This window comes from Hesperophylax consimilis, chromosome 27, assembly GCF_061612785.1.
Source record: "Hesperophylax consimilis isolate HC1 chromosome 27, BYU_Hcon_1.0, whole genome shotgun sequence".
NCBI lineage: Eukaryota > Metazoa > Arthropoda > Insecta > Trichoptera > Limnephilidae > Hesperophylax > Hesperophylax consimilis.
The window spans coordinates 27,034,799-27,061,266 of record NC_142862.1 but is presented as its reverse complement, the minus strand read 5'-3'; the positions used below and the strand labels follow the sequence as shown (position 1 = coordinate 27,061,266).

General features: G+C 36.4%; 1 protein-coding gene across 1 annotated transcript; it reads left to right on the top strand.

Annotated features, from left to right (window-relative positions):
- Positions 1 to 1,421: 1,421 nt before the first annotated feature.
- Positions 1,422 to 4,897, top strand: LOC149410864 (uncharacterized). The gene is made up of 3 exons (XM_089648355.1): positions 1,422 to 1,835; positions 2,168 to 3,613; positions 4,472 to 4,897. The coding sequence occupies exons 1-3, from the start codon at positions 1,422 to 1,424 to the stop codon at positions 4,895 to 4,897; spliced, it is 2,286 nt and encodes a 761-aa protein (XP_089504481.1).
- The last annotated feature ends 21,571 nt before the right edge of the window (positions 4,898 to 26,468 follow it).

The following is a 26,468-nucleotide window of genomic DNA, read 5'->3' as shown; positions in this document are numbered from 1 at the left end:
CGTGCAAAATGCTGTAGTCACATTTATCCGGATGCTACGATTGATAATTTTATGTCAAATGTGTTTCATGAAAGCAAAAACTTAACGAAAACGGATACCGTTATTCTGTGCCCAGGTAAACAAGATAAATCGCCGACAAATCTGTTAAGTAATCTCCACTATATAATACAAAATCTTAAACACACAAACATCGTTATACATCCAGTCACAGAAAACAGATACCTTAATGTGTCCAAGCTGAATTATGAAATTAAAAAAATAGTTCTAATGTTTAAACAAGCTAGTTTCACTGACCAAATAGCATACCATGAAATAAGAAATCGCCCTGAAAGTACATTAAATAGCAAATACACGCAGACTCCAAAAAACTGGGATCCGGAAGCAGAGAACGGAAACAACATAATCAGGTAGACGAGAAGAAAACAAAAAAAAGAAACACATTAGAATTTTTAAAAATGGACCAATATAAAACCTCACTGTACTTCAAAAGGTCAAACTTCTCTGTCATTCATGTACCTTAATGTAAAAAGTTTAAAATGTAAAATTGAAGATATAGAATGTCTACTTAAATCCACAAATTCCAGTTTCAATATTATTCTGATGAGTGAGACATGGCTGAAAGAAGGGGAAGTAAAGTACGTAAATCTAGAAGGTTACCGGCATGAAGCATCCTACCGCCCACAAGGAGCTGGAGGGGGAGTGTCAATATTAGATACCATGGACTTTAATGTAATCAACAACGTGTACGACTCCGACAACAACTTCCTGTGGATACATACAAACAAACTTAATTTAAACAAAGGTGTAGTGTATAAAAAGCCTAGTACTAATTATCAAGACTTTTTGGATAAACTTAGCCCCCAACTTGAAGCACACGAAAGATGTATTATTTTTGGAGATTTTAATATAAATCTACTTGACTCAACAAATACTCAAACACGTAAGTACACAGACACAATTAAATAAAATAATTATAGCATTCTGAACAAAATAAACAACAAACACGCGACACGCATTACAGATAATACTAACACAATCATAGATCATGTACTTTCCGACATCACACTTTCGTACTCACTAACAAACTGCGATAATGCAAAACGTCTTCGTATGAATATAAACGTATTAACTTAGATAACCTAAAAAAGGATATCCTTCAGAATCCCTTTCACTTCTGTGGTGATATGCAAGTACTGCAAATACAGTGGCAGCAAACGCAACCGTTCTGCGATGTGAAAGACAATTGACATTCAATTAGAACGCCCAGTTAGAATACAAGCTATCCGGGCAAGATGTCAAATATTAAACTCGGAGATTTATTAAGGTGTTTTAATGGCGAGGGAGACGTTATTCAGTGGATAACAAAAGTCGAGTTGGTTTTAAAAATTAAAGAAGTAAAGGATGTGTGCGCGATCATCCCGATGTTTCTGGAGGGACCAGCATTTGCTGTCTACAATGAGCTGAGTGCAGAGGATAAGGGAAATGGTGACGCCATCAAAAATGCGTTGATTTGTGCCTTCGCAACAAACCCGTTTCTGGCCTATGAGGAGTTCGTGAGGCGCACATGGCGTGATGAGCCGGTCGACGTCTATATGACGGACCTGAGGAGGTTGGCAAGGCTAGCGGGTGTGACGTCGGATGCTCTCCTCATGAAAGCTTTCATAGTGGGTCTGCCTTTAGTGGTATCACGTGAATTGCGCGCGCAGCCAAAAGTAGAGACAATGCCGCTGTCAACAATCATGGAGCGTGCTAGAGCTCTTATGGCAGAGCTCGTGGATCAGCCTGTCGTGGCGGTGGCTCAGGGCCAACAGAAATTTGTCGCAATATCTCCAAATGCAAGACGGCGTTGTTTTAAATGTGGTGGGCCACATTTGGTCAAATTCTGTTGTGAGTAGCTGAAAAGTGTCTGTTGGAACTGCGGAAAAGATGGTCACTTGGCCAGGCACTGTGAGAAGGGAAACGGAAGCAGGAGAACTGGTGCGCCGGCAGTTCTTCTGAATCAGGAATAAAGGCGCTACCAATAATCCAAGTTGCAGTCAATGGAAAGCAGGTGCGTGCACTCGTTGACTCAGGGTGTTCTCGTACAGTAGTGATGAGTGGGCTGTGTAGTGTACAAGGTCCTGGTTGTGATGTGATTGCTGTTGATGGCAGTCGTGTATTTTGTGAGGGGCGAGGTGTCGCCAAGATAGTAGTGCATGGTGTGTCGCTACTGGTAGACTGTGTGGTGGTGAAAAAACTATTAAGTGCAGTCGATGTTATACTGGGCATGGACGTTATCGAAAAACTGGGTGGTGTTACGATAATGTGCGATAGGGTAGAGTTCGTAAGAAGCAGACTAGACGAGTACAGAGCGAATTGTGTCGAGTCTGGTGAAACCTCGGCAGACAGAATATCTGTTGAGAACAAGGATTTTAAAGCTACATTCAACGGAAGAAACTGGTGCGTGAGTTGGGTGTGGAGAGGTTCTCCCGCTGAATTAGAAAACACTGTAGAGTGCTATAGAAGCACTAAGTTACCAGAAGCGGAGGCAGCTTTTGAAGAAGAGATTCAAAGGTGGATCTCCGAGGGCTGGCTCAGGCCATGGAAGGGAAGCTCCGGTGGTATCCTTCCTTTAATGGCTGTGATCCAAAAGAACAAGGGAAAAGTACGTCCTGTCTTGGATTATCGTGAACTCAACGAGAGTGTTCAGTGCCATACTGGTGAGGATGTAGCAGTGTGTGATGAGACACTTCGGAAGTGGAGGAAGCTACGTGAACCTCTAAAGTTGCTTGATCTCCAATCAGCATATTTACAAGTGCACATTGAGGAAAAACTTTGGAAGTACCAACTTATTAAGTATAAAGGCAAAACATACTGCTTGACAAGATTAGGTTTTGGGTTAAAGTGTGGTCCCAAAATTATGACACGGATTGTAAACGAGGTGCTCTCGCTTGACGAAAGGGTGCGACGGGGCACAGATAGCTACATCGATGACATTATAGTGAATGAAAACATAATATCAGCTGAAGAGGTTGCGGCACACTTGCATACTTACGGTCTCGTAACTAAGCCTCCCGAGAAGCTGGAGGGCGCAAGAGTGCTCGGATTGCGTATTGAACGTGATAAGGTAGGACGTTTAATGTTCAGAAGAGGCAATGACATTCCCATAATGCAAGAAGGATCGCACCTGAGTAGAAGGGAATTATTTTCGATCTGTGGCAAGCTGACTGGGCACTATCCTGTCTGTGGATGGTTAAGGACAGCCTGCAGCTTCATGAAGAGAGAGTGTCAAGGCCATGCATGGGATGATTACGTTGGCGACAGGGCCCAACAAATGGCTGAAGAGCTTCTGGTGAGAGTGAGAATTGACGATCCTGTAAAAGGGGAGTGGCTAGTGCCTGAATCATTAGGTGATGCCAGAGTTTATTGTGATGCAAGTAATCTGGCCCTTGGAGTTACCTTGGAAATTGAGGGAAGAACTGTTGAAGACGCCGCATGGCTGCGTAAGACAACCGATGTAGCGCATATTAACATAGCGGAGCTAGATGCTGTCCTGAAGGGATTAAACCTAGCTCTGAAGTGGAATCTTCAAGTTGTGGAAATAATTACAGATTCGGCAACGGTTTTGTGCTGGGTGAGATCTACACTTACCGGGAGTAGTCGTGTAAAAGTTTCTGGCATGTCAGAGATGCTCGTCAAGCGGCGTCTGGGATTGGTGAAGGAGATTGTAGAAGAATTTGATCTCACATTGTCGATCACCCTTGTAGAGTCTTGTAAAAATAAAGCCGATGTACTTACTAGGGTCTGCAAGGCCTGGGTAAAGAGTAGCCATGACAGGAAACGTCATGAAAGAGACTTAAAATCTTCAGAGTATGAAGAGAGGTTGGAGATACTTGAAAAAGAAACTGGAGAGCAAACATGTGCTTTAAGCGTAGAAGCTTTACATGCTCAGCATCATTTTGGAGTAGAGCGAACGCTTCATCTTGCCCGGCTGGTTAATCCCGAGGTGAGAAGAGAGGACGTCGATAGATGCGTACGTAACTGCATACAATGCAGGACAATTGACCCACCGCCGTCAACCCATGAAGCGGGTAACCTCAATGTTGCAACAAATTGGAGTCGCTTGGCAGTTGATGTCACTCATTTCGGTAGGAAATGTTTCTTCACACTCATCGATTGCGGGCCAAGTAGATTTGCCGTGTGGCGGGAAATCGAATCAGAGAACGCAGTTTCGATTGTCAAAAATCTGGAAGAAGTGTTTCGGGAAAGAGGCCCACCCAGTGAAGTTCTCATGGACAATAGTACTGCGTTTCGTTCCTATAGTGTTGCAGATATGTGTAAGAGGTGGAATGTACGTCAAAGATTTCGCGCGGCATACCGTCCAGCAGGAAATGGTATAGTTGAACGACATCATCGAACAATAAAGAGAACTGCAGCCAGAAGTGGAAGCGATCCTCTGCAGGCAGTATTTTGGTATAATTTGGCTGCGAAGAGTCAGAAGGATGAGGGTGTTGCGCCTTCTAGCTCGGTTCACACTTATTCATGGAGGCACCCTTCTGCGCAAGTGAATATAGAAGAGGAAGTATCGACTGAGTTTGAAGTGAGCGATGTCGTTGCGGTCAAACCAGTAGACAAAAGATGCACATCACGCTGGAGGCAAGGAAGGGTGACAGGACTTAATTCAGTCAACAATATCATAGTTGATGGTGTACCAAGACATGTGCTTGACCTGCGGAAGATGCCTGACAGAGAACGAACTGAGTCTGAAGAGAGATGCGAGGAATTGGCCGCAAGTCCCACTGTAAATCTTCTCGATGTGTTTGAAGAGGACAGTGAAGAAGAAGGAGAGACCAGTACAGAAGGACGACCCACTAGGGCGCGAAGGTCTCTGGGCTGGTTAAGTCAATTTGTACAGTGATGACGACATCAGGAGGGCGTGTGGTGATATGCAAGTACTGCAAATACAGTGGCAGCAAACGCAACCGTTCTGCGATGTGAAAGACAATTGACATTCAATTAGAACGCCCAGTTAGAATACAACTTCAACGTAAATGAGGATTCGATATCAAATTTTGACAACTTTGTAAACTACCTCAAAAATAAAATAAACTCAAATAGTACACAAAAAATAAATGTCACCCGGATTGGATAACCAAAGACCTTTTAAAACTAATTAATAAAAGAAATAAATTACACCTTAAACTAAAAAAAACAACCGGGAAGCGTACCATTAAAAACAGAATTCATAAATATTCGTAATAATATTACTAAAAAAAACTTTAAAACAAAAACACTACACCATCCTCTTTAAAAATTGCGAAAATGATTCAAAGAAAACATGGAATCTAATTAATACCATACTAACAAACAAGTCAAAAACTCTCAACAAATCTTGTAACAAGATAATAATCAATAATGAAATAATCTCAAATAAAGATGATATATGTAAACATTTTAACGACTACTTTTGCAACATTGGGTCCTCATTAGCTGATAACATAAAAAATAAGCCCGCACACAGTTCAGCTAACGAAATAACGTTAGAGCATAATAGTAATCAATCACTATATCTTCAACCTACCACGGAGGTTAAAATAAACAGAATTATTAAATCACTTAAACCAAATGCAAGTGCTGGCTATGACACAATAAAATGTAAAAATTTTCAAAACCAATGATTATCCAATGCATTGCAGAGGGGACTTTTCCAGATTGCTTTAAAATTACGAAGGTAATACCAATATACAAATCTGGATCAAAAACGGATAAGTCAAATTATCGGCCAATCTCAATTTTACCAATTCTATCAAAAATTTTCGAACATGTAATTTATGAAAGATTAAACAAATTTCTACTAAACAAATCACTGCTATATAATAAACAATACGGTTTCAGAAAAAAAAACAAATACTTTTTCAGCAACTAATGATCTAATAAACAAACTAAGAACCAGCATAGACAATGGAAATTACGCTATAGCAATCCTCGTAGATCTCCAAAAAGCATTCGATACCGTGAGTCATGTGATACTACTAAAAAAAATTGAAAAAATAGATGTAACCGGCCCTGCTCTCCAACTCATTAAATCGTAGTTAAATAACAGAATGCAATATGTCAGCTTAGATAACAAAAACAGTCAACACAATAATATAAATTATGGTGTTCCTGAAGGATCCATATTAGGGCCTCTCTTGTTTCAAATATATATATATTTTTTTTTTTTTTTAAAAAGAAAGACAAACATTCCCAGGTTACGAATAACCCAACAATGTTTGAAAATCTCCTACTACCACCACAGAAAGCCGAAAATGTTGCTTGTTGCTTGTTGCTTAAATATTAACGATATCTGTCAGTTAAACCTAAATGGGGAAATTTTTTATACGCGGATGATACTGCTATATTTTACTTTGGTAAAAACTTAGAAAACTTACTTGAAAAAGCCCAACTGGATCTTAATAAATTAAATAACTGGCTAGTTAAAATATATTAACTATTAACACAAAAAAAAAACAAATTACATGATCTTAAGTTCACAAAAAAGAAAACGCCGTCTCATAAACCTTTGCAAATAGAAGGAAAAAACCTACAAATTTCAGATGTTGAAAAATACCTGGGACTTCATATCGATAATCACTTATCTTTTAAACACCACATACAAAAAGTAAAAGAAAAAAATATCCCACAAATTGGTGTATTTGGTAGAATAGCCCATCTTCTACCGATACAAGTAAAGAGGGGATTATATTTTAGTTAAATTCAATCTCATCTAAATTATCTCATAGAAATATGGGGAAACACAAACATCACATATCTAAACGAAATTCAAATAATACAAAATAAAGTTATAAAAAAACTTTTTAACTATAGACCAGATACCCCCACCAAAAGAGTATACCAAGAAACTAACTAACTTAAAATTAGAAAACTGTACGAATACAACATATGCCTATTAATTGACAAAATCCAAAATGGCCTCATACACACAAATACTTCATTTATGAAAACATCACAAGTACATGACCACCACACAAGACAACATAATAAATTATACACAAATTCAGCAAAGACAGTGTGGTAAAAGAAACATAGGCCATGAGGGTGTACACATATATAATCTCCTTCCTGATAGCCTGACAACCGTAAATAGAATAAATATATTTAAGAAAAAACTGTTTGCCCTCAAGATCAATGAGCAAAACCAAAATGCTCTTACTTAAGAAAAATATGTTACTTAGGTAGTAAACCATAATTATTAATATTTATATTATTTTTGTTTTCATCAATGTACACTTAAGTTAACAAAGCGAAATATGTATTTCTTTTATGTTAATAAATAAATAACTAAAAATCTTACAAAATGGTAGAATCGGTTGGGGAGGGACTTTTAAAACAAACCTCTCGCAAATGGAAAAGGTTCAGAGGTTAATTTTGACTGAAATTTTGAAAACCATCAATATTTCTTACCACGCAGCTGTTTTAGGGTTCTTAGTTTAAACTAAATTTTCAAAAATAATGCATTGTTACAAATTCACAAAGACAATTTTAATTCAATATTTTTTACAAAAATAATCAAAGATCACGTGGTAAGAAATACATAAATGTAATACTAGTGCATATCAACACCATTATCAAGGTTTTTTTTTCGCTTCTGGATAAAATCAAAACTGAATAAAATGACGTTTTAGAACTGCCTTATAGACTCACCAGTTCCATTGGAAAGGATTACATTTCCGTATAAGATTGTGAACTGCCTTATAGACTAACGTAACTAACTTCTATCGGAAAGGATTACATTTCCGTATAAGATTGTGAACTGCCTTATAGACTAACGTAACTAACTTCTATCGGAAAGGATTACATTTCCGTATAAGATTGTGAACTGCCTTATAGACTAACCAATTCTATTGGAAAAGATTACATTTCTGGATAAGATTGTGAACTGCCTTATGGACTAACGTAACTAACTTCTATCGGAAAGGATTACATTTCCGTATAAGATTGTGAACTGCCTTATAGACTAACCAATTCTATTGGAAAGGATTACATTTCTGGATAAGAGTGTGAACTGCCTTATAGACTAACGTAACTAACTTCTATCGGAAAGGATTACATTTCCGTATAAGATTGTGAACTGCCTTATAGACTAACCAATTCTATTGGAAAGGATTACATTTCTGTATAAGATTGTGAACTGCCTTATAGACTAACGTAACTAACTTCTATCGGAAAGGATTACATTTCCGTATAAGATTGTGAACTGCCTTATAGACTAACCAATTCTATTGGAAAGGATTACATTTCTGGATAAGATTGTGAACTGCCTTATAGACTAACGTAACTATCTTCTATAGGAAAGGATTACATTTCGTTGCCCCAAACGCACGTCTCTTAAACATTAGTTTAACATTAAAAGTAATATATTTTCCTTTGTGCTATGCATAAAACATATTTTTCTCTTAAACATTAGTTTATAATTAAAACTTCTATTACTTCTTTATTCGTGTCTTAATTATACTTTGCGATATTATAACTTTTAACATCCAGTTGTTAGGAAGCATCTTATGTAACCATAAATAATTATTATAAATAGAACTTAACAGATTTTTTCTATGTTCACCATCAAATGTAAAATTAATTCATATATAAAATTTTATGTTTCCTACGTAAAAACTTAAATTTTAACAAAAACTGTATCCACAACGTGCACTTTTTTAATTACTCACATTTAGATAATATTAGCGGTTATCACCATTCTATATTTATCAGTTTATTACAATCATACATTGATTAAACTGGCCGCCTAGCTAAAATATTGTGTATTAAATAAAATAATTATCTTAAATATTAGTTACATTTTTATACATAAATATCGCACAAAGTCCCAACTGCTCTCAACTGTTCGAAGCCGGTGGGATTATGGCATTCCTAATGGGATGTTTTCATAAAGTAAGCACTGAGAAAAGTGAGTATTGCTAATTTATTAATAAATCTATTCAAATTATTGGTAATTCGGTTAAATAATGCGTTGCAAGCCGTCTCAAGATAAACTTTTAGTAAATTATTTATTATTTATTAACGCCCTATCGGGCTTTTACATAGTAAGTTGACAGTATATGTATTTAAGTGTAACATGTACATAAATAAAATAGCTAAATATAATTTACTCATAAGGTATTTAGAAAATAATATGGTTTAGTAAATCAAAGTATGAAAACAAGATCTTTTTTTTAAAGCTAATAAATATTACAAGTTAATAACTAGCAAAAAGGTCTAAAATTAGTTGCCTTTTGAAACTCTCAAAGTTATTAACACCAAATATGTCGATAAGTTTACAATATTTGTTTGCAAGGTGATGAATTCTTGGAATTGGTGAGTACAAAGAGTAGTTAGTATTGAGGTTATTGTTACATTTAAAAGTGTCTATGCTTCGAGTTTGTCTGGCAGGTACATTCATATAAATTAATTCCAATAATTCAGGGCTGTCAATGAGAGATTTGATAATTTTGAATAAAAATAATATATCAGTTAGAACTCTTCTATCCGATAGTTTGAGAAGTCTGGTTTCGGTACGTAAGTTATTATAATTTATAAATTCGATGGGAATATTCATTTTAAAATTGATGTACCGAAGAAATTTATTTTGTACCTTTTCTAAGGCTTGAGAATGGACTTTGTAGAACGGTGACCATACTGTTGAATTATATTCTATTTTACTTCGTACTAATGAGCAATATAAATGTTTTAAAGTTAACACATTTTTAAACTTTGCCCCCATTCTCAAAATAAAACCGAGCATTCTCATTGCATCGCTAGTAGTTTCATCGATGTGTAAGTTAAACTGTAGACTTTCGTGGAATAAGATACCGAGATCTAGAATCTGTGAAACTCGAAGAAGATTAGCGCCATTAATGAAATAAGAAAAATGAAGAGGATTTTTACCTTTGTAAAAACTAATAATCTGGCATTTACTAATATTTAGTTGCAAATCATTTTCTGAACACCAAGCAAATAGTTTATTCAGATGCGACTGCAAAATAGCGCGATCATTATCATCTTTAATTATTCTGTAGATCTTCAAATCATCGGCAAATAACAGAACTTTGACTCTGCTAAAAATATTTACTATGTCATTGATGAACAAACAAAATAATATTGGGCCCAGATGAGATCCCTGCGGTAATCCACTTGATGCCGCAAATTTGTAAGAAGTGAATGAATCAACCTTTACCGCTAAGTACCTTCCCAACAGATAACTCTTAAACCATTCAAACATGCTCCCTCTCACTCCCAACAATTTTAATTTACGTATTAAGATTCTGTGGTTTACTTTATCAAATGCTTTACTGAAGTCAGTATATATGGAGTCAGTTTGATATGATGTGATAAAGCCATTAACGATATCATTAGTGTATAATATTAAATTGGAAAGCGTTGATCTTCCTTTAATAAATCCATGTTGAATTGGTGAGATTACTCGTTTAAATTGAGATATCAACTTGTCTAGTACTAGGCTTTCGAAAAGTTTGGGTAAAGAAGACATTATGCATATTGGCCTATAATTTGTTACTTCGCTCTTATTTCCTTTTTTGAAAATAGGCGTCAAATGACTAAACTTCCAAAGGTCAGGAAACACACCTGATGAGAGTGACTTCATAAATAACTTATGTATGGGATGTGACAATGAATGCATACAATTAACTAGGAATCTAGGTGGAACTTTATCGGGTCCTGAGGATTTGCGGGAATCGAGACTCTTCAGCTTAGACATAACGTCCTCTATAGTTACTGTACAGTCAGATATATCAAGGTTTTCAACCAAATTAGAACAAGAGTACTTACTGTCTACACTATTACTAACATATACACCACCAAAAAACTCAGCAAACAGATTAACAGTTTCCTGTAGATTTTGTGATTGTTTACAATCGAATGACATAGTACTAGGTATATGAGTTCCATTTTCTTTTTGGGATTTAACATATTTCCAAAAGAAATTTGAGTCCTCTATGAGAGAGCCTTCGACAACACACATGTAACTGTTATAACATTTAGTAGAGAGCTTATTACATTCTGCCCTCATTTTTTGAAAGGCAATATAATCGATAGCCAGGCGACTTTGTTTGAACCTCTTGTGCGATATTTTTTTGACGTAAATTAAGTCAATCAGTTCTTTTGAGAACCATTTCGGAAATTCAGTTTCCCTATAAACTGTCAAAGGTACAAAATTTTTGATTGAAGAATTAACAATGGAGTAAAATTTTACAAGCTGTACATTAATATCAGCATCAGTGTCTAAAAATGACCAGTCACTCTGTTTAAGAAAGTTAGAAATTTGAACATAGTCTGTTTTTTTGAAATTGCGAGTTTCTTCTATCTTTTTTACAGTGGGAATTGGTTTAAGATTAGACATACATATTTCTAGTGGCGGATGGTAAACATCGACGGGCAAAAGTATTTCTGTACTTCTCACAACACATATATCAGACACATTAGACAAGACCAAGTCCAATGTACGGCCACCTATATTATAAACACAATTACACTGAGTTAGTCCCAAGAACAGGGCCATATCTCTAACTTCCCGAATTTTAACATTGGAACAATAATTGTCAGTACTTATATTACACCAGTCGTAATGTGGCAGGTTGTAATCACCAACTAGAAGTAATTTTGTATGTGGGTATTGGGCGCAAATTGATTCAACCTCTTCACAGTGGTTGCTGTAGCATTGAACGTCAGAATTTGGAGGTAGGTACGCACATCCCACTATTATTTTTCCGCCAGAAGTGTTCACTTTGACAAAAATTTGCTCGATGCTTGGGTTCTTCGTGGATATTTTTGAGGAACTGAGATTTTTTGAGATAGCAATGGCTACACCACCCCCTCGTGTTTTGGCACTTGTTTTAGAATTTCTGTCCGTGCGGTATATATTAAAATTAGGGAAGCCTAATTCAGCAGATTCAATTCCCGAGTCAAGCCATGTTTCGGATAAAAAGAAAATATCACTGCTGATGGTTGCTGCCGATGCTACCAAAATGGGAAGTTTGGTGCGGATCCCTCTCACATTTTGATAATAGCACTTTATTATTTGCTGTCGTAGTTTTTTGGTACACAGTTTATAATTTTTGGGACTGAGTTCACGTATTTGATTGTGATATTTGTTTCACCGTTTTTCTTCCTCGTGTCAAGTTCGTTTCGTAAATCCTGAAGTTGAGCCCTCTGCAAATTAGTTTGATCATTACTGGCCTTGATACCATTTTTGATTCTTGCACTTCTTGATAAAACCTCACGCGCCGATACAGATTCCTTAAATTCGATCTTAATTGGTCTTGTTTTGTTAGCTCTTTGTACACCCAGTCGATACATCTTAACGACATTTGGTATGATTTCGCTATTAATATCACTTATTACTGAAACTACTTTTTCTTTATCCATTGCGATAGTCGTTGCAGTAGATTCCGAGATGCTCTCCGGAACATTAAAGAGAATGATATTCTTCGATCGGATTTTTCTTTCTTCTGCCTCCGCGAGCAAATCATTTATTGGAGAGCAGTTTACTGGAATTTGTTGCTTATCAATTGTCCTTTCATAAGTATCAATTTTACCCACGAGAATCCCCACCTTCACTCCTACGTCTGTCATGTTTCCAGAGACGGTTGATAGTAGTGACAATATTTTTGTCATTTGATCCCTGGTGATTTTAAGTGCAGGATCGGTGATGGCTTTATGGAGGGCACTAATTGATTCTGTCGCCATATTTAATGATGACACGGCACTATCGTTATTATTCATAATGACAATAAAATAAATATTATTTTTTAATTTTAGACAAGAATTAAGTTTTGACAACCCTGCAGCACTAAGCGGGAACTATTATTATAAATGTATATTCAACTCACTCAGTGTCGTGAGTAAATGTCACTTTTCGTTTTAAATTTATAATAATGTTTGCACAGAGTACGGTTTAAAAACACCAACGGTTTCGAATGGCAATAGTTATTGAGATACCACCGAGAAATTATTTATTGCAGTGATTTATTGCGGATTAACTAGTTTTATAACGCAGAGTTGAAACAATCGACTGTTACACTTGATACTTAGTATTGTTGTTTTTTTTATTTAAATTCCTAATATATCGGAACACGTGTTCATGCACCTGCATTTTCTTTGATAATATATGACGAAATGTGAAAACATTGGTATTCTAATGAACACGTGTTCCGATGTCGTGATAATACATTCGTATTTTACTGAGAGTTTATTAGGAAACCTATCATTCGTTAAGTGCCTGCAATCCCGTTTTTAACCGGATTACGAATAATTTGAAGACGTTCTTAATAAGTTAGCAATACTCATTTTTCTACATGTGGATACCGTTAAAAACGCATTGTAGATTTAAATTTAATTTTTCTAATTCTGATCATCGTTCTAAATATTTGTCGTTTTAATGGTTTCATTTATAATTATTGATTTCAAAAAGTGCACATTTCTAATCTGTTCCAACTGGCTACAGGGTTATTATCACAGACATAGGAATTAATAGACGAGAAGATAATGGCGAGGGGTAAAATCAACTGTTGAAGATCGAAGGGAGTGAAGCTGACTGTGATTCGTCAATAAATCAATCTGACAGTAAATAGGCATCTCGCATTATAATATCACCATTTACTTCTTAAAAGTAAAATCTGCTTTTGAATGAATAGACATTTTTACATGGGAGCGCAAATTACTCGCCACGTTATGAACAAATTTGCGAAGTCCGAATTCGGCAAAAAATTCGGTTCTATTTTCCGAGTCGAATATTTCGTTTAAGTATTTAGTTAAGACACTTTTATAAATGTTCATAATTTACTTCCCAGCAACCAACCAGCTTTGTGTTTCGCGTCCAGACGTTTCTCGATGTGATAGTAACAACTGATTCATATTATACGATGTGAATATGCTTAAAATAAAGTAAAATAATGCTTTTATATGGAATGTAATACGACAATTGGGTTTATTCTCTTTTTCACATCTATTTTTACAAGTTTTCATAGTACAAGTCAACATTTTGACGTGTTATTTCGTAAAATGAACCGATGATGCCTCGACCATAGTTCGCACAAGAATGATGACGTCACGTTTTCAAATTTCACTTGAGGCCATACGCGAGCACAGCCGGCTCCAATGGAACCGGTATGGGGAGTGGGGATAATACGCTTTTAATCACTTAGGGCAGGTCTACTAATATTCATATGTCTATGGTTATTATGTATAACGTAGAAAACGCTGCTGGCTGGTAAATAGAAGACGACTGTGACCGACATTGCCCAGCGTGACGTCAACAACGCCATATTCACAAACAAAAACAACAAAAAAATATCGTTCTAACGAAACGAGTCGAAAATTCCTCATTGTTCCTCGTTACGGAAAATTTACTTGTAAAATTTGTAATTCTTGTAAAATCCAACATTACCGTTATTTTTTTTTCTTAAATTTAAACAATTAAAAAAAAACAGTGAAAATACCCGTATGGAGTATGTTGGAGTAGGGAAAGGGAGGAAATGGGGAGGAGGAAGGTTTAAATTACCAGACTATTCAGATCTGATCACCAAATAGGTTAAATTTATAATAATTTCATGCAACGTTTCCATTATCAATGATGATCCATGAATATCCAAGGTTCTCACTTTACCCAACACTAATTTCCCTTATCCTAGTATCTTCAGAGTATCTGGCACATCCAATTTATAAAAGGTTTTATCGATAATCTCTGAAACTTCTCATCGTTCCTGAGCATGACTGCAGATCGCCATTTAAATTTTCTTTTCAAATCCTAAAAAGCAAATAAATAATTTCATCGTCTCATACATACTCTTCTATTATCTTGACTCTTGAGATGGCCCGACTCCAGGATCTGATTAACTTAATCGTGCCATGTCTTCCTCGAGCATCCCCGACTTGTTCTACCATTCTCATGTGCGTCATACATTCTCCTTACACTCCTTTCTTCGTTCATTCGCTCTACATGCCCAAACCATCTGAGCATACATTTCTTAATCTTACTCATTACGCTTACATAAGTCTTGCATTCTTTGCGGATCTAAACATTTCTCACACGAACATACAAGGTTTTACCACACATTCGCCTTAGGGATGCCATTTCTACAGCATTCAGTCCACTTTCATCCTTCCTCTACCAGTTCCGGATATCACTGCCATCAGAGGCGGATTTGCCCTTAGGCCTATGTAGGCCCGGGCCTAGGGCGGCCAGATATTAGGGGCGGCCAATCGTGACAAAAACGTCACAGATGATAACAAGAAATTACTTCCTAAGTACCTAAATATTGTACGTACGAAATAGCGATATGCAAGAGCGTGTTCACACACAGCACACAGCGCGCCCCCACGCCCCGCAGCCGCCCTCGCCACACCTATCATGCTCCGTCGCTCGCGTATTTCCAATCCATTCAGTTGCGCAAGTGACTGAACCGCGTTAGGTATTGTTATGCATAATAGCGTGTTCACACACAGAGCTATAATATGCGTGGGATGGCGTATTTCAGCATATCGCTCGCCATACTTTCTAATTTGGAATGTACGGCGAGCGATATGCTGAAATACGCCATCCCACGCATATTATAGCTGTGTGTGAACACGCTCTTAATCACCTTACAAAAGCTATAGTAAATAAATAAATCAGAGATTATAAAATAATACAATAATAAGATGTTATTTATGCCAATTATGAACTTTCCACTGATGACTGATGATAGTGAATAATAAAGTGTGACATTATAAAGGTATTTTCTTTAAAAAATAAAAATATATATATATTTTTAGTTAAAATCTATGAAAAAGGGGGGGAAGGGAGGGGGGGGTCAGGGGGGACAAATCTCACCCCATGAACCATGAATGATAATGGCAGGAAAATTAAAACGGTTTTGACCCTAGGAACTTACTGAAAAGTTTGGATACTCCTGGTCAATATGATGGGTACTGGAGAAAGGGGCGGCAACATGGTCTGGGGCCTAGGGCGGCCATGACTGCAAATCCGCCTCTGACTGCCATACATCAGGTTAGGTACCAGCACTCCATTGTGGACTGCTAGCTTCGCTAGTTTGGACAGTTTTTTGTTAGCGCCAACCGCGTTCAGTCCTTCATTAATGGAGTTTTGTTAAAATAACCAAATTTCTTCCTATTGACCTTGTCCACTTTTTAATTTGTTTTTAAAAGCTAGATTGTTTATTTTTCTTGATTACGACCGAAATAATATCATACCATTTTGCTCCATATTAGTACGGTGTCCTTTGTTCATAAGTAATTTCATTATTAGCAGGTTAATTGTTCATTTCCAACCAGTGAACATTTGGAAATATTTATGGTCCTTCTGGTTTAAAACTTTAAAAAAATGTTTTTTTTAAGTTTTAAAAGAATCTAAGCTGTCCTCAACACTTAGTGTAAGGCATAGAAGATTAGGAATATAAAATGTACCTAGATGTAAGATGACAGTTGCAAAATACCATAACGTGTTATACAGGGTGTATCGGCACGTACCCGACAAACTTTAACCAGCTATTCCTTAGGACATTTGGAGTAAAAAATGTTATGGGCACTTTGCTGTCCGGTAACATTTTTTTTAATAAAAAATTTACTATTAATATTTTCACCACATGTCACCACTGTTTTATCCTTTGTCAAAGTTTGAAAACCCACCTGGCAATATTTTATTCGAGTTTCGTTGAATAATATACGTACATACCTACATTAGCGCGCTTTTACGATCACAACGAAATGGCATGGCACCATTCGTCTCATTTTTAGCTATTATTATTTAGTGTGTATGAAAGAGCGAACACACTTTTTGACACACTTGCTAATAACAGCTGTTGAACACGAGAAACAATGCCAATGACAGAATGTTACCGGACAGCAAAGTGCCAATAACATTTTTTACTCCAAATGTGCTAAGGAATAGCTGGTTAAAGTTTGTCGGGTACGTGCCGATACACCTGTATATAACACATACAAATTGACTTTCTATCTCATATCGAAGTTTCTTTTTTCCTTTTCATTTGCTATTATGTTGCTATTTTATTTATTTTAGATGATAATATGTTTTTGTCAAACTTATGGCGCTGTTTAAAAAAAAGCATGTTTAATAAAATAAAATACTTTTTTGTTTTAAAACCACGATATTTATTAATTTAAGAACAAAATACTGTATTAATTTGTACCCTGATGATGCTTAAGTAAAGCGAAACCGGTCGGTTCTTAAATTAATAAATATCGTGGTTTTAAAACAAAAAAGTATTTTATTTTATTAAATATGTCAAACCACAAAGTGATTGCTTTCTACAATAATATAAAAGCATGTTTGTTCAACAAATTTCGCTGTTTTTCAAAAAAAAAACAGAGACATTTGCGGGCTTTACGTAATTAACAGTTGGAGATTACGGATGCGATTCGTCATATCATACGATGTAATTATTCACAGGTGACAAAAAAACAGATTTTTACCTGTCCCATGTGACATTTATATAACATAGGTATGTGTCAAAATTTCAAAGCAATCGGTGAACATTTTTCGGAAATTTAAGATTTTTAACAAACGGACTATTTTTATTAATATGTAATATAGCTGTACCCCGCCACGCGTTGCTGGAGCTCAGTCTGTCTGTGCAGATTGAGAAAAAATAGCGCGTGCTGGTTTTACGTCCAAGATTGGTTCTACCTGTCACAGGCGACATCTATATATAAATCACATGACACTGTGTTCGAACACGCTAATCTCCGAAACCGCCTAATCGATTACAATGAAATTTTGTGAATTTGTATGTTTGGTTCCAACTTGAAATATAGGATTGTTTTGGACCCGATAGGTGGCGCTGTTGTCGAGATATAAAAAATTAAACTTCCACTTTTCTTCATAATTTCAACAAAAAAAATAAATACCAATTGTAATGAAGCAAAAAATATGTACGTCCTAAATTACTGGCAGTAAAATAAAAAAAAACTTGTTATTTAAAGCGATCCACTACGTCGTGTAATATTTTGAATCGAGCCGCTATCAATAACACACCTTACATGGATGGCGATAAGGCTTAAATTCCCGCTTCACACCATCCACCTATTTTGAATTATGCAAGAAAAAAACATGGCCTAAAAGTGCCTTTTATTTTATTTTGTGGATGTTCAGGCACAAATATTTAAATGTTTTTCGATCATTTTATAAATAACTTAATTTGCCACATTATACAATAAAACCATAGCCGAAAATGGGTTCGTAAGTAGGAGATTTTGAACTTTAAAGCAGTTTTCATAGACCTATACATTTTTTTCTGGCTTTATAAAAAGACTTAAAATATAAAAAATACTCGATTATTTCAAAGGTTTATTATTCTACTCGCAGTATTTAATTAAAGCATCTGAAACATTTCTAGGCGACCAAATTTTCAAACAAAAAACACATGATTTTAAATTACTACGTAGTGCATCGCCTTTATAAAAAAATACTAGAGATTTTTGCACATGCTGTGAATGAATCGAAAAAACAAGGTCGAATAAACGGGTTAATTTTGTTTCTCTAAAATCTAAAATATGTGTTTCCAATCCCAATTTCATATCTATGTTTTTGAGATTTTCATTTATTATTGGAGACATCTATGAAATTCTACCCAAAATTTTAGTTCACTCTAGCAATGTCTCGAACCAATTACAAAATTTTCATTGAAGTAGAGTTTCGTATTTTCTTCAACAGAGCAAAAAGTTTGTAGAAAAGGCTGAAAAGTTTGTAGAATGCAGGAAACTCCTTTAATGGAGGACTGAACGCGGTTGGCACTAACAAAAAAAATGACAGAGAAGCGAAGCTATATACCGGTGCACTATAGAGTGCTGATACCTACCCTGGTGGATGGTAGTGAGATATGAAACTAACAGAGGAACAATTTGGTACCATGGAGAAAAGAAGGGTACCTATATTGATGTATGGCTGTGATACCTGGAACTAACAGAGGAATAAATGATATCCCTGAGACATATGTGTGGTAAAATCATGGTACGGTCGTGAGAGAAATGTAAAGATTCGCAAAGAATGCAAGACTGACGTAAACGTGATGATTAAGATTTAAAAAGGGACTCTTGGAAGGTTTGATGGTCATGTAGAGTGAATGAACGAAGAAAGGAGTGTAAACTTAATATATGACGCGAATGTGAATGATGGAAGAAGTCGGGGGCGCCCGAGGAAGACATGACACAAACAAACCTGTAGGATCTTGGTAGTGAGACAATGAAATATGATGTTGTTGTTGTCACAGCGTTTATTGAGAGTCGGAATAACACATCAGTTGAGTTGCGCAGTTGAGAGATGGCTCTGGATCGATGATGATGATGACAGCAGGCGTAGACGACGATGGCGGCGATGGAGTCGTGGAGACCGGCCTTGTTGCTGCGTTCAGCACTGATGAAGACGTGGGGTCTTCCCGATACTCCAGTGTGAACGAGGTAGGCGAAGGTGCGATGGACTGGTCTGCAGATGAGTGGAAGATGCTGACCGGCAAATGACACGGGGCTGAGGCGTAGACTAACGTTATGCCAAGTCGGACTTGTTGACTGGAGTGATGTGGAATGAATGATGTACTTAGGTCCTCCACCGCTTATATTATAGCTGCTGATTCCTTTGTTCTCGTCGGCCACGGGTTGGAGTAGCGTCTGGACTTCGAACCCGCAGGACCGCTGACTCGGTTCATTGAATGAGCGTTTGCATCACCCTGTATGCAAATCAGCAGTTTACGTATTGCGGTACCGATATGCGGTGCAGTCTGGTTATGATTTGATGACCCTAAGAGCGGTGACGTAACCGCTACAAACCAAATACTTGAGACATGTCAAGAGTCGGAATAACAGAAAGATGGGACGAAGCAAGACGTGTGTTCCAAGACCGAGTTGGTTGGTAGTCCATCCTCTCTGCCTACCCCTGCCGAAACAGCGTGATGGTTAGTTAGTTATATTAAGATTGGGGCGATACACTAATTACCTCGTAACGATGTGCGAATCCCTAATCGTATGATGGCATAACTTAATATTGTCTAGAGTCGTTTTATCTTAATATCTTGATAAAAATTTAATGCCGTACTACAAACAGTTACTATCAATACCGTCAATCAGGCACTTATAATGACTACGCATTGATAATGTTCGTATCAGTTATTTAATTCAAATAGAAATAGTAAATAAAGCTAGGTATTTTATCATAATTACATCATGTGATATGACGAATCGCATCCTTAATCTCCAACTGTTAATTACGCAAAGCCCGCACAACGCACCGATCCGCTCTCATATAGCAAAATGCCAAAATAAAGTTTACAAACCTTTCCACCAAAGTTCATTTTATTATTAAGTATTTATTAACTTTGTTGTTGAGCTCGGCTCAGCCCGTTGCGTGGGTCGTGTGCTTCATTATTATGTTCAATTTTACCAGCATTTTTTGTTAGTTAATGTTTATCTTTAGAAAACCAATAGCTAACTGTTGTGTATCTGGGTTTTTTGACAAACTTTCTTATTAAATAAAACTCATATTAATGAGATAGATTGACGATGGACTCTGATATCGTAAATGCCATGCGGTTGCAATGCCATTATACACTCGGTCTCTACAATAATCGACAGCTAAACGCCATCTATGGATAACCTAAAAGACTAATGCCATTATAATAATATCTAATTTCATCTATGGGTGAGCTCTTAAACTAATCTCAGTAAGCATGAAAGAGTAAGAAGACGTTTTTAATACCCACTATTATCGTTATTATTTAATAAGCAGATTTCACAAAACATCCTTTCTTTTCTCGAAATAAGAATCCAATCGAGATTTAAATTGGTTTATATTAGTAGAATCGAAGAAAGAATTTTGTGGAAGTTTGTTCCATGCATTCACTAGGTACTCTGTTTTCTAGGATTTGACACAAAAGGTGTTTTTTTTTTGTCCATGATTATTCATATTTTTGTTGTTAGTGAAGATACCAGATATCTGGGCAACCAACGTCTTAACCCCCTTTTAAAAAAATTATGCTAATATTTTAACATTCCATAATATTTTAACCCTTCAGGCCTTGGAAGGACATTATTAGCCACAAACATCATATTCCATTATAGCCTCTAAAGGACAGATCTGACCGGGGCGTCCATGGTTTTCTACATTATAAAAGTATTTTTTATAATTTTTTCTATGATGCGTAGATAGGTGATTTGTTCGTCATTTGAAATATAAATAATTATTCTTTTCTGTTTGTATCAAATATTTATACCGAATTACATGGATAAAATAAATAAAAAATGTCAAGTACATGATTACGAATCGGCAGAATTTTTTCATTGACAGTTGAAAGTTAAAATATTATTTATATTGTATAAACGGCATAAAAAGTGAAGTGTCAGTTTTCTCTAATTATTAATTACCCACACAAAAGGAATGTTTTGTATAAATTTTGAATTCTTACAAAATAATGGAAGTTCTAAGTCAAAATGTCTCGGTAAGTTTTTTGTTAACATTTTCAAGTTTGATATTTAAAAAATATATTTTTTAACTATCAATGTTTATTTAAAATACAAACATTGCAAAAATAATTTTATCCAGTTTCTAAAATGGTATTTCTTTTAACGGCAACTTCAAAAATAAGCAATATATAGCACATTTTATATATCTCGGGAGAATTCCGAAATTCCGTGAAATTTCACCTTGTCATGTCGTTGGGACTAAAACCTGAAGGGTTGAAGTGAACCGGTGGTTTCTTAAATAATTTTACACATTTTTAGACATACTGACTATTTTTTTTACAAATTTGACAAATTTTCATAGTTAATTACCAGATTTATATCATAATATTTCCATTTTTATATCATGAAAACTAAATCTATTAAGTTTAAAGAATACGTGTGTATGTTTCCCTTCTGACCGCAAGCAAAGTTATTGTATTTGCAATCTCTACTTGTATTAGATAATTAGATATAGTTTTGTCGTGATTTAAAAAATAAAATTGACACCTGCTCTTCTTCTAAATGATGTATAAACGGAAGTGAGATAACAACATATTTAAAGCCGTATTACGGGCAGTTTAATTAATTAATTGATTATTGTTTTCGACGAACCACGTGAATAATAATTGAGCCATTTTACTGATTAAAAAGATTTACCCACATTCCTAGAGACATTGCTTTTAAAATAAAAATGTTGTTAGCGGACGACAATAGTCAATTGAATTATTATTGATAACGTGAGATGTGTATCTTTATCTAAATAGAATGGGGAGAGCTGGCAATGTTGTTAGTAAGGTTATATTATAAAACGAAGCAAATAATGTTAAAAAAATGGTTATTAACATGTCGTGTTTTATTAAAATATTTTCACCATTTTCGCTTAATTATTAATTATTTACACCCATCTCAACGCTTACTACGAGACGGTAAAATCAAAAAAGTAAATCAGTTTCTACAGAAAACAAAAAAAGTCGGGTTGGGGTAAATAAAATAACATAAATACATACGTACAGTTTGACCTAAAATGGCCTTTAACGCAGAAACAACTGTCATACTTGCAGAACTTAATGTAGGTACGAATTAATAACAATAAATAAATCATTTTATTTTACCTTCTGAAAATTTTGGCAAATAGGATTGTGTTCGATCAATTTTGGTTTTATAATCAACGATGAACGAAAAAGAAAAATAAATCGACGGTCTCGATAACAATGTCGGATGTGCCAATGTGTTGTTTTGCAGACGAGCGGTTTAATAGTGATTTGTTTTTGGGGTATTATGCCGTGGTACGCTACCTCCTTCTTTAGCCAACGTTCCGGACAGGTGTGTTGGCTGGCGTTAGGGCAGATGTGTAATCTAAGGTTTTTTTTTTTTCATTTTCTAGATTCTTATATTCCATGAAGTGGTGAATCATTTAAATTTACTGAATTTAAAGTTAATGTTCTTTATACAAATAGAACGGCGTCATATGCGCCTCACAATTTTTACCTCATATGGGTTTATTCAAATATTACCTGGCTTTTATAGACTTAGAGGCCTTGTATTTTCTCGGTAGGGAAAAAATTTGTTACCTAAAAACCCTACTAAAATTGCATGTATCATCATCCAGCATCAGCACCAGCGGCGACCTACAGCGGCCATATATTACATACGTGTCTGTTTGTGTTGTGTTGGGAATGGGAAGGGGAAATTTTGGCTGCGCCCTATTGTTGGAATCCTTCCGCATTTGCCGTTGGGAGTAAGGAAAATCGCAGAAAACCTTACCCAGGAAGGAGCGGCCGAACGTCAACTTGAAACGTATGCGGCCTTCAGTAACATCGGTATATGATGTCCTGCATTTTGAGATGTGTGTGTGTGTGTCTGTTTTTATGTTAATATATACTTATGGGAAGATAGAAAATAAACATACATATACATACAAATTATAAAATATTATATAAATATATAAATAGATATATAAACATTATATATTTGGGAGGAAGGTCGGGAGTTTAGGAAATACCTACTGCTCGCTATTCGTCCGCGTCTAGTTCTGGTATGTGCCATATGTGGTCATGGTCCATGAGGATGTGTTTAGGTAGTCTATGTGTGTATCTGAATGTCAGGTCGCTCGGAGCATTGTATTGTCCTATGTCTCGTATTAGTTGATTTTTACTAAGTGTGAGTGATTTGTAAAAGCGTTCAGTCAGTCTGTGTGTGAATTCGTATAGAGTTGGAATTTGTTCTCGTTCGTGTAATCTCTTCAAGTTTGTTCTGAGTCTCGTGTTGTATGTGATTTTAATGCAGAGATTTTGAAGTGTCTGTAGATTCTTGTGGTCTGAGTGTGAGATGCTGCTACATACGGGAATCGCATAAGAGAGTACTGGACGAATGAGCGAGTAGTAGACGAGGAGTTTGGTTTTGGGAAGTAGCGGACTCCGTCTATTGAAAATTGGCTTCATCATGCCGATCGCTTGTCGCGTGCGCGTGTGCATCTTCGCTTGGTGAGATTTCCAGTTGAGGCGGGAGTCCATGGTCAGGCCCAGATATGTCACTTCATCTTTCCATTCTATGCTGTGTCCTCCCATTTCGATGTTGAAGTCAGGTGTTCTATTTATACGTTTTCTCGTGAACATGATGGCTTCGGTTTTCGCCTCGTTCAGTTTCAGGCGCCATTTCTTGTAATACTCTACGAGCGCGTCGAGCGCCCTCTGCAGGTAAATCGCGGCCATGTTCGCTTTCAGCGAAGAAACGTATAGTTTGACGTCATCTGCGTAGATAGACAGATTGCATCTCTCGTCTCGGGGGATGTCGTAGGTGAATAGAATGAAGAGAAATGGTCCCAGTAAACTTCCTTGCGGCACGCCTTTTGGAATCTCACGCATTGAAGATAGCACGTTCCTTAAGAACACTCTGAACGATCTATTCTTTAGGTATTCCTGTATCAGTCTCGTTAGGTATATGGGCGTGTTAGTGCGGTGCAGCTTATGCACGAGCCCGTCTATCCATACGGTGTCGAATGCCTTCTCTAGGTCGATGAGCGCAGCGGCGGTGAAGCGATGTTCGTTAAATTTTCTTGCGATAAATTCCGCTACTCTGGTGAGTTGATGGGTCGTGGAGTGCCTCTTTCTGAAGCCGAACTGCTCGTCTGGCAAAGTCTTGTTGTCGTCGTGGTGTGGTACAAGCCTGTTGAGTATAATTTGTTCAAATACCTTGCTCAGCGTAGATAATAGGCTAATCGGCCGGTAGCTTGTCGGCTGCGTTCTATCTTTATTCGGCTTTGCGAAAGGCAGCACGGTCGCCGATTTCCAAATCTGGGGGAAATGCCCGGTCATGAGGCAGGCATTGAACAATTTTGTTGTGTAGATAATGGCTTTTTGAGGGAGATGTTTGAGTAAAATGTTGTGAATTTGATCGCTTCCCGGCGCCTTGTTTGTTCTCAATCGCCTGATTGTGACAGCAATCTCGCTTGGCGTAGCAAAGTGAATATCTTCAGCGTTTGTCTGCTCCGCTTCCCTCAAGTCTCGTAGAGAGTCAGCTACGATCCGGTCCGTAGCCGGGTCGGAAAGGCCGTCTGTAGCGGCGTAGGCTCTCTCGAACCCGTCGGCGAGTGTTTCAGCCAAAGAGTATGGATACTAGAGAGACAGCATGTGAAGTGTGCCCGCGCGCTCCAAGTGTGAATTTTGTGGAATTTTACGGAGACGGCTGACATTAGCTTTTACACCTCGGTCGCGTATTGAGCTCCTAGTAAAACGTTGATAAAACATAGAAAAATGGTCAACTGCGCCGTAAAATTGTGTAAAAGCAATTCTGTGAAGAAAATTAAGAAGAAAGACGGCCTTACCTTTCACATATAAGTATTTAAACACCGCTCAATTAGACATTTTATAGTTAATTTTTTGACGAGTTCATTTCAACCGCCATCACGCCAGCACGCCATCTCGGAATCACGCGGCGGACGAATGTCAATGGGCCGAATCAGTCAACTTATTTTATAATAATTAAAAATTACCAACAAACCTTTATTTTTTATTAATTATAACACACGTTTATAATGATTTGTCTTGTATGGTGACCTGATAAATCAACACATCGACGATTCAACACGAATTTTAAAAGTGGTATAAAGTCATGGAAAGTGATGAAACAAAAACTTTATTAACTGGGTTAAGTAGGTTAGGTTAGGTTTTTTCCTTCGTTTTTAATGACTTTATAATGTACTTTTAAAATGTGTGTTGAATTGTCGATGTGTTGATCAGGGAACCGTCTGTATATATATATACCTAGGTCGTACTTTAAATCCTAGTTTTGTGATGTCATGCGCGCACATGGCAGATGTGTGTCACTATTTTAGGTTTTTCGATAAATAACTCTTAAAAGTTCACTTGTATCACATTTTATCTTTTTCCGGTGTAGATAAATATTCTAAGATATTCCGTGTTTTTTATCGTATTTTTGGAACCATGGCTTGATGTTTATATTTATTCATTTTGTATCATGCCTATAAATTGTGTTTATAACATAATATTTTATTAATTATTTAAAATTGTTATTCATGTCTCCTATCTTTAATTTGATTTTTTTTCTTCTTTTTTTTGTTATCACTGTAAAACTGTAGAGTTTTTTCTTATATTATTAACGACAACTCCTTTCCTAAAAGTCAAGCACCAGTTTACATTAGAAAAGAATATAATAATGCACAAAATTGTACTCTGCAAATCTGTTGATTATTTAAAATAATTCTACCTAATACAAAAAAAATCTATTCAAACTGATGAATTGCGCAATATTAGCACCAAGGAATGGCGCTGCGAGTTTCAGCAAGATCATAACATTAGTTTTTCACCCAATTGCACTTGCTATACATTCCCTGAAGATTGATACCGATTTATTTGGACGCGCACTACACGATAAGATCATAATCTTGATTTGGCAAAAAAAGAGTTACGTGAAATCAGATTTAGGTAATTAACAATAACATGTATGGTACAATA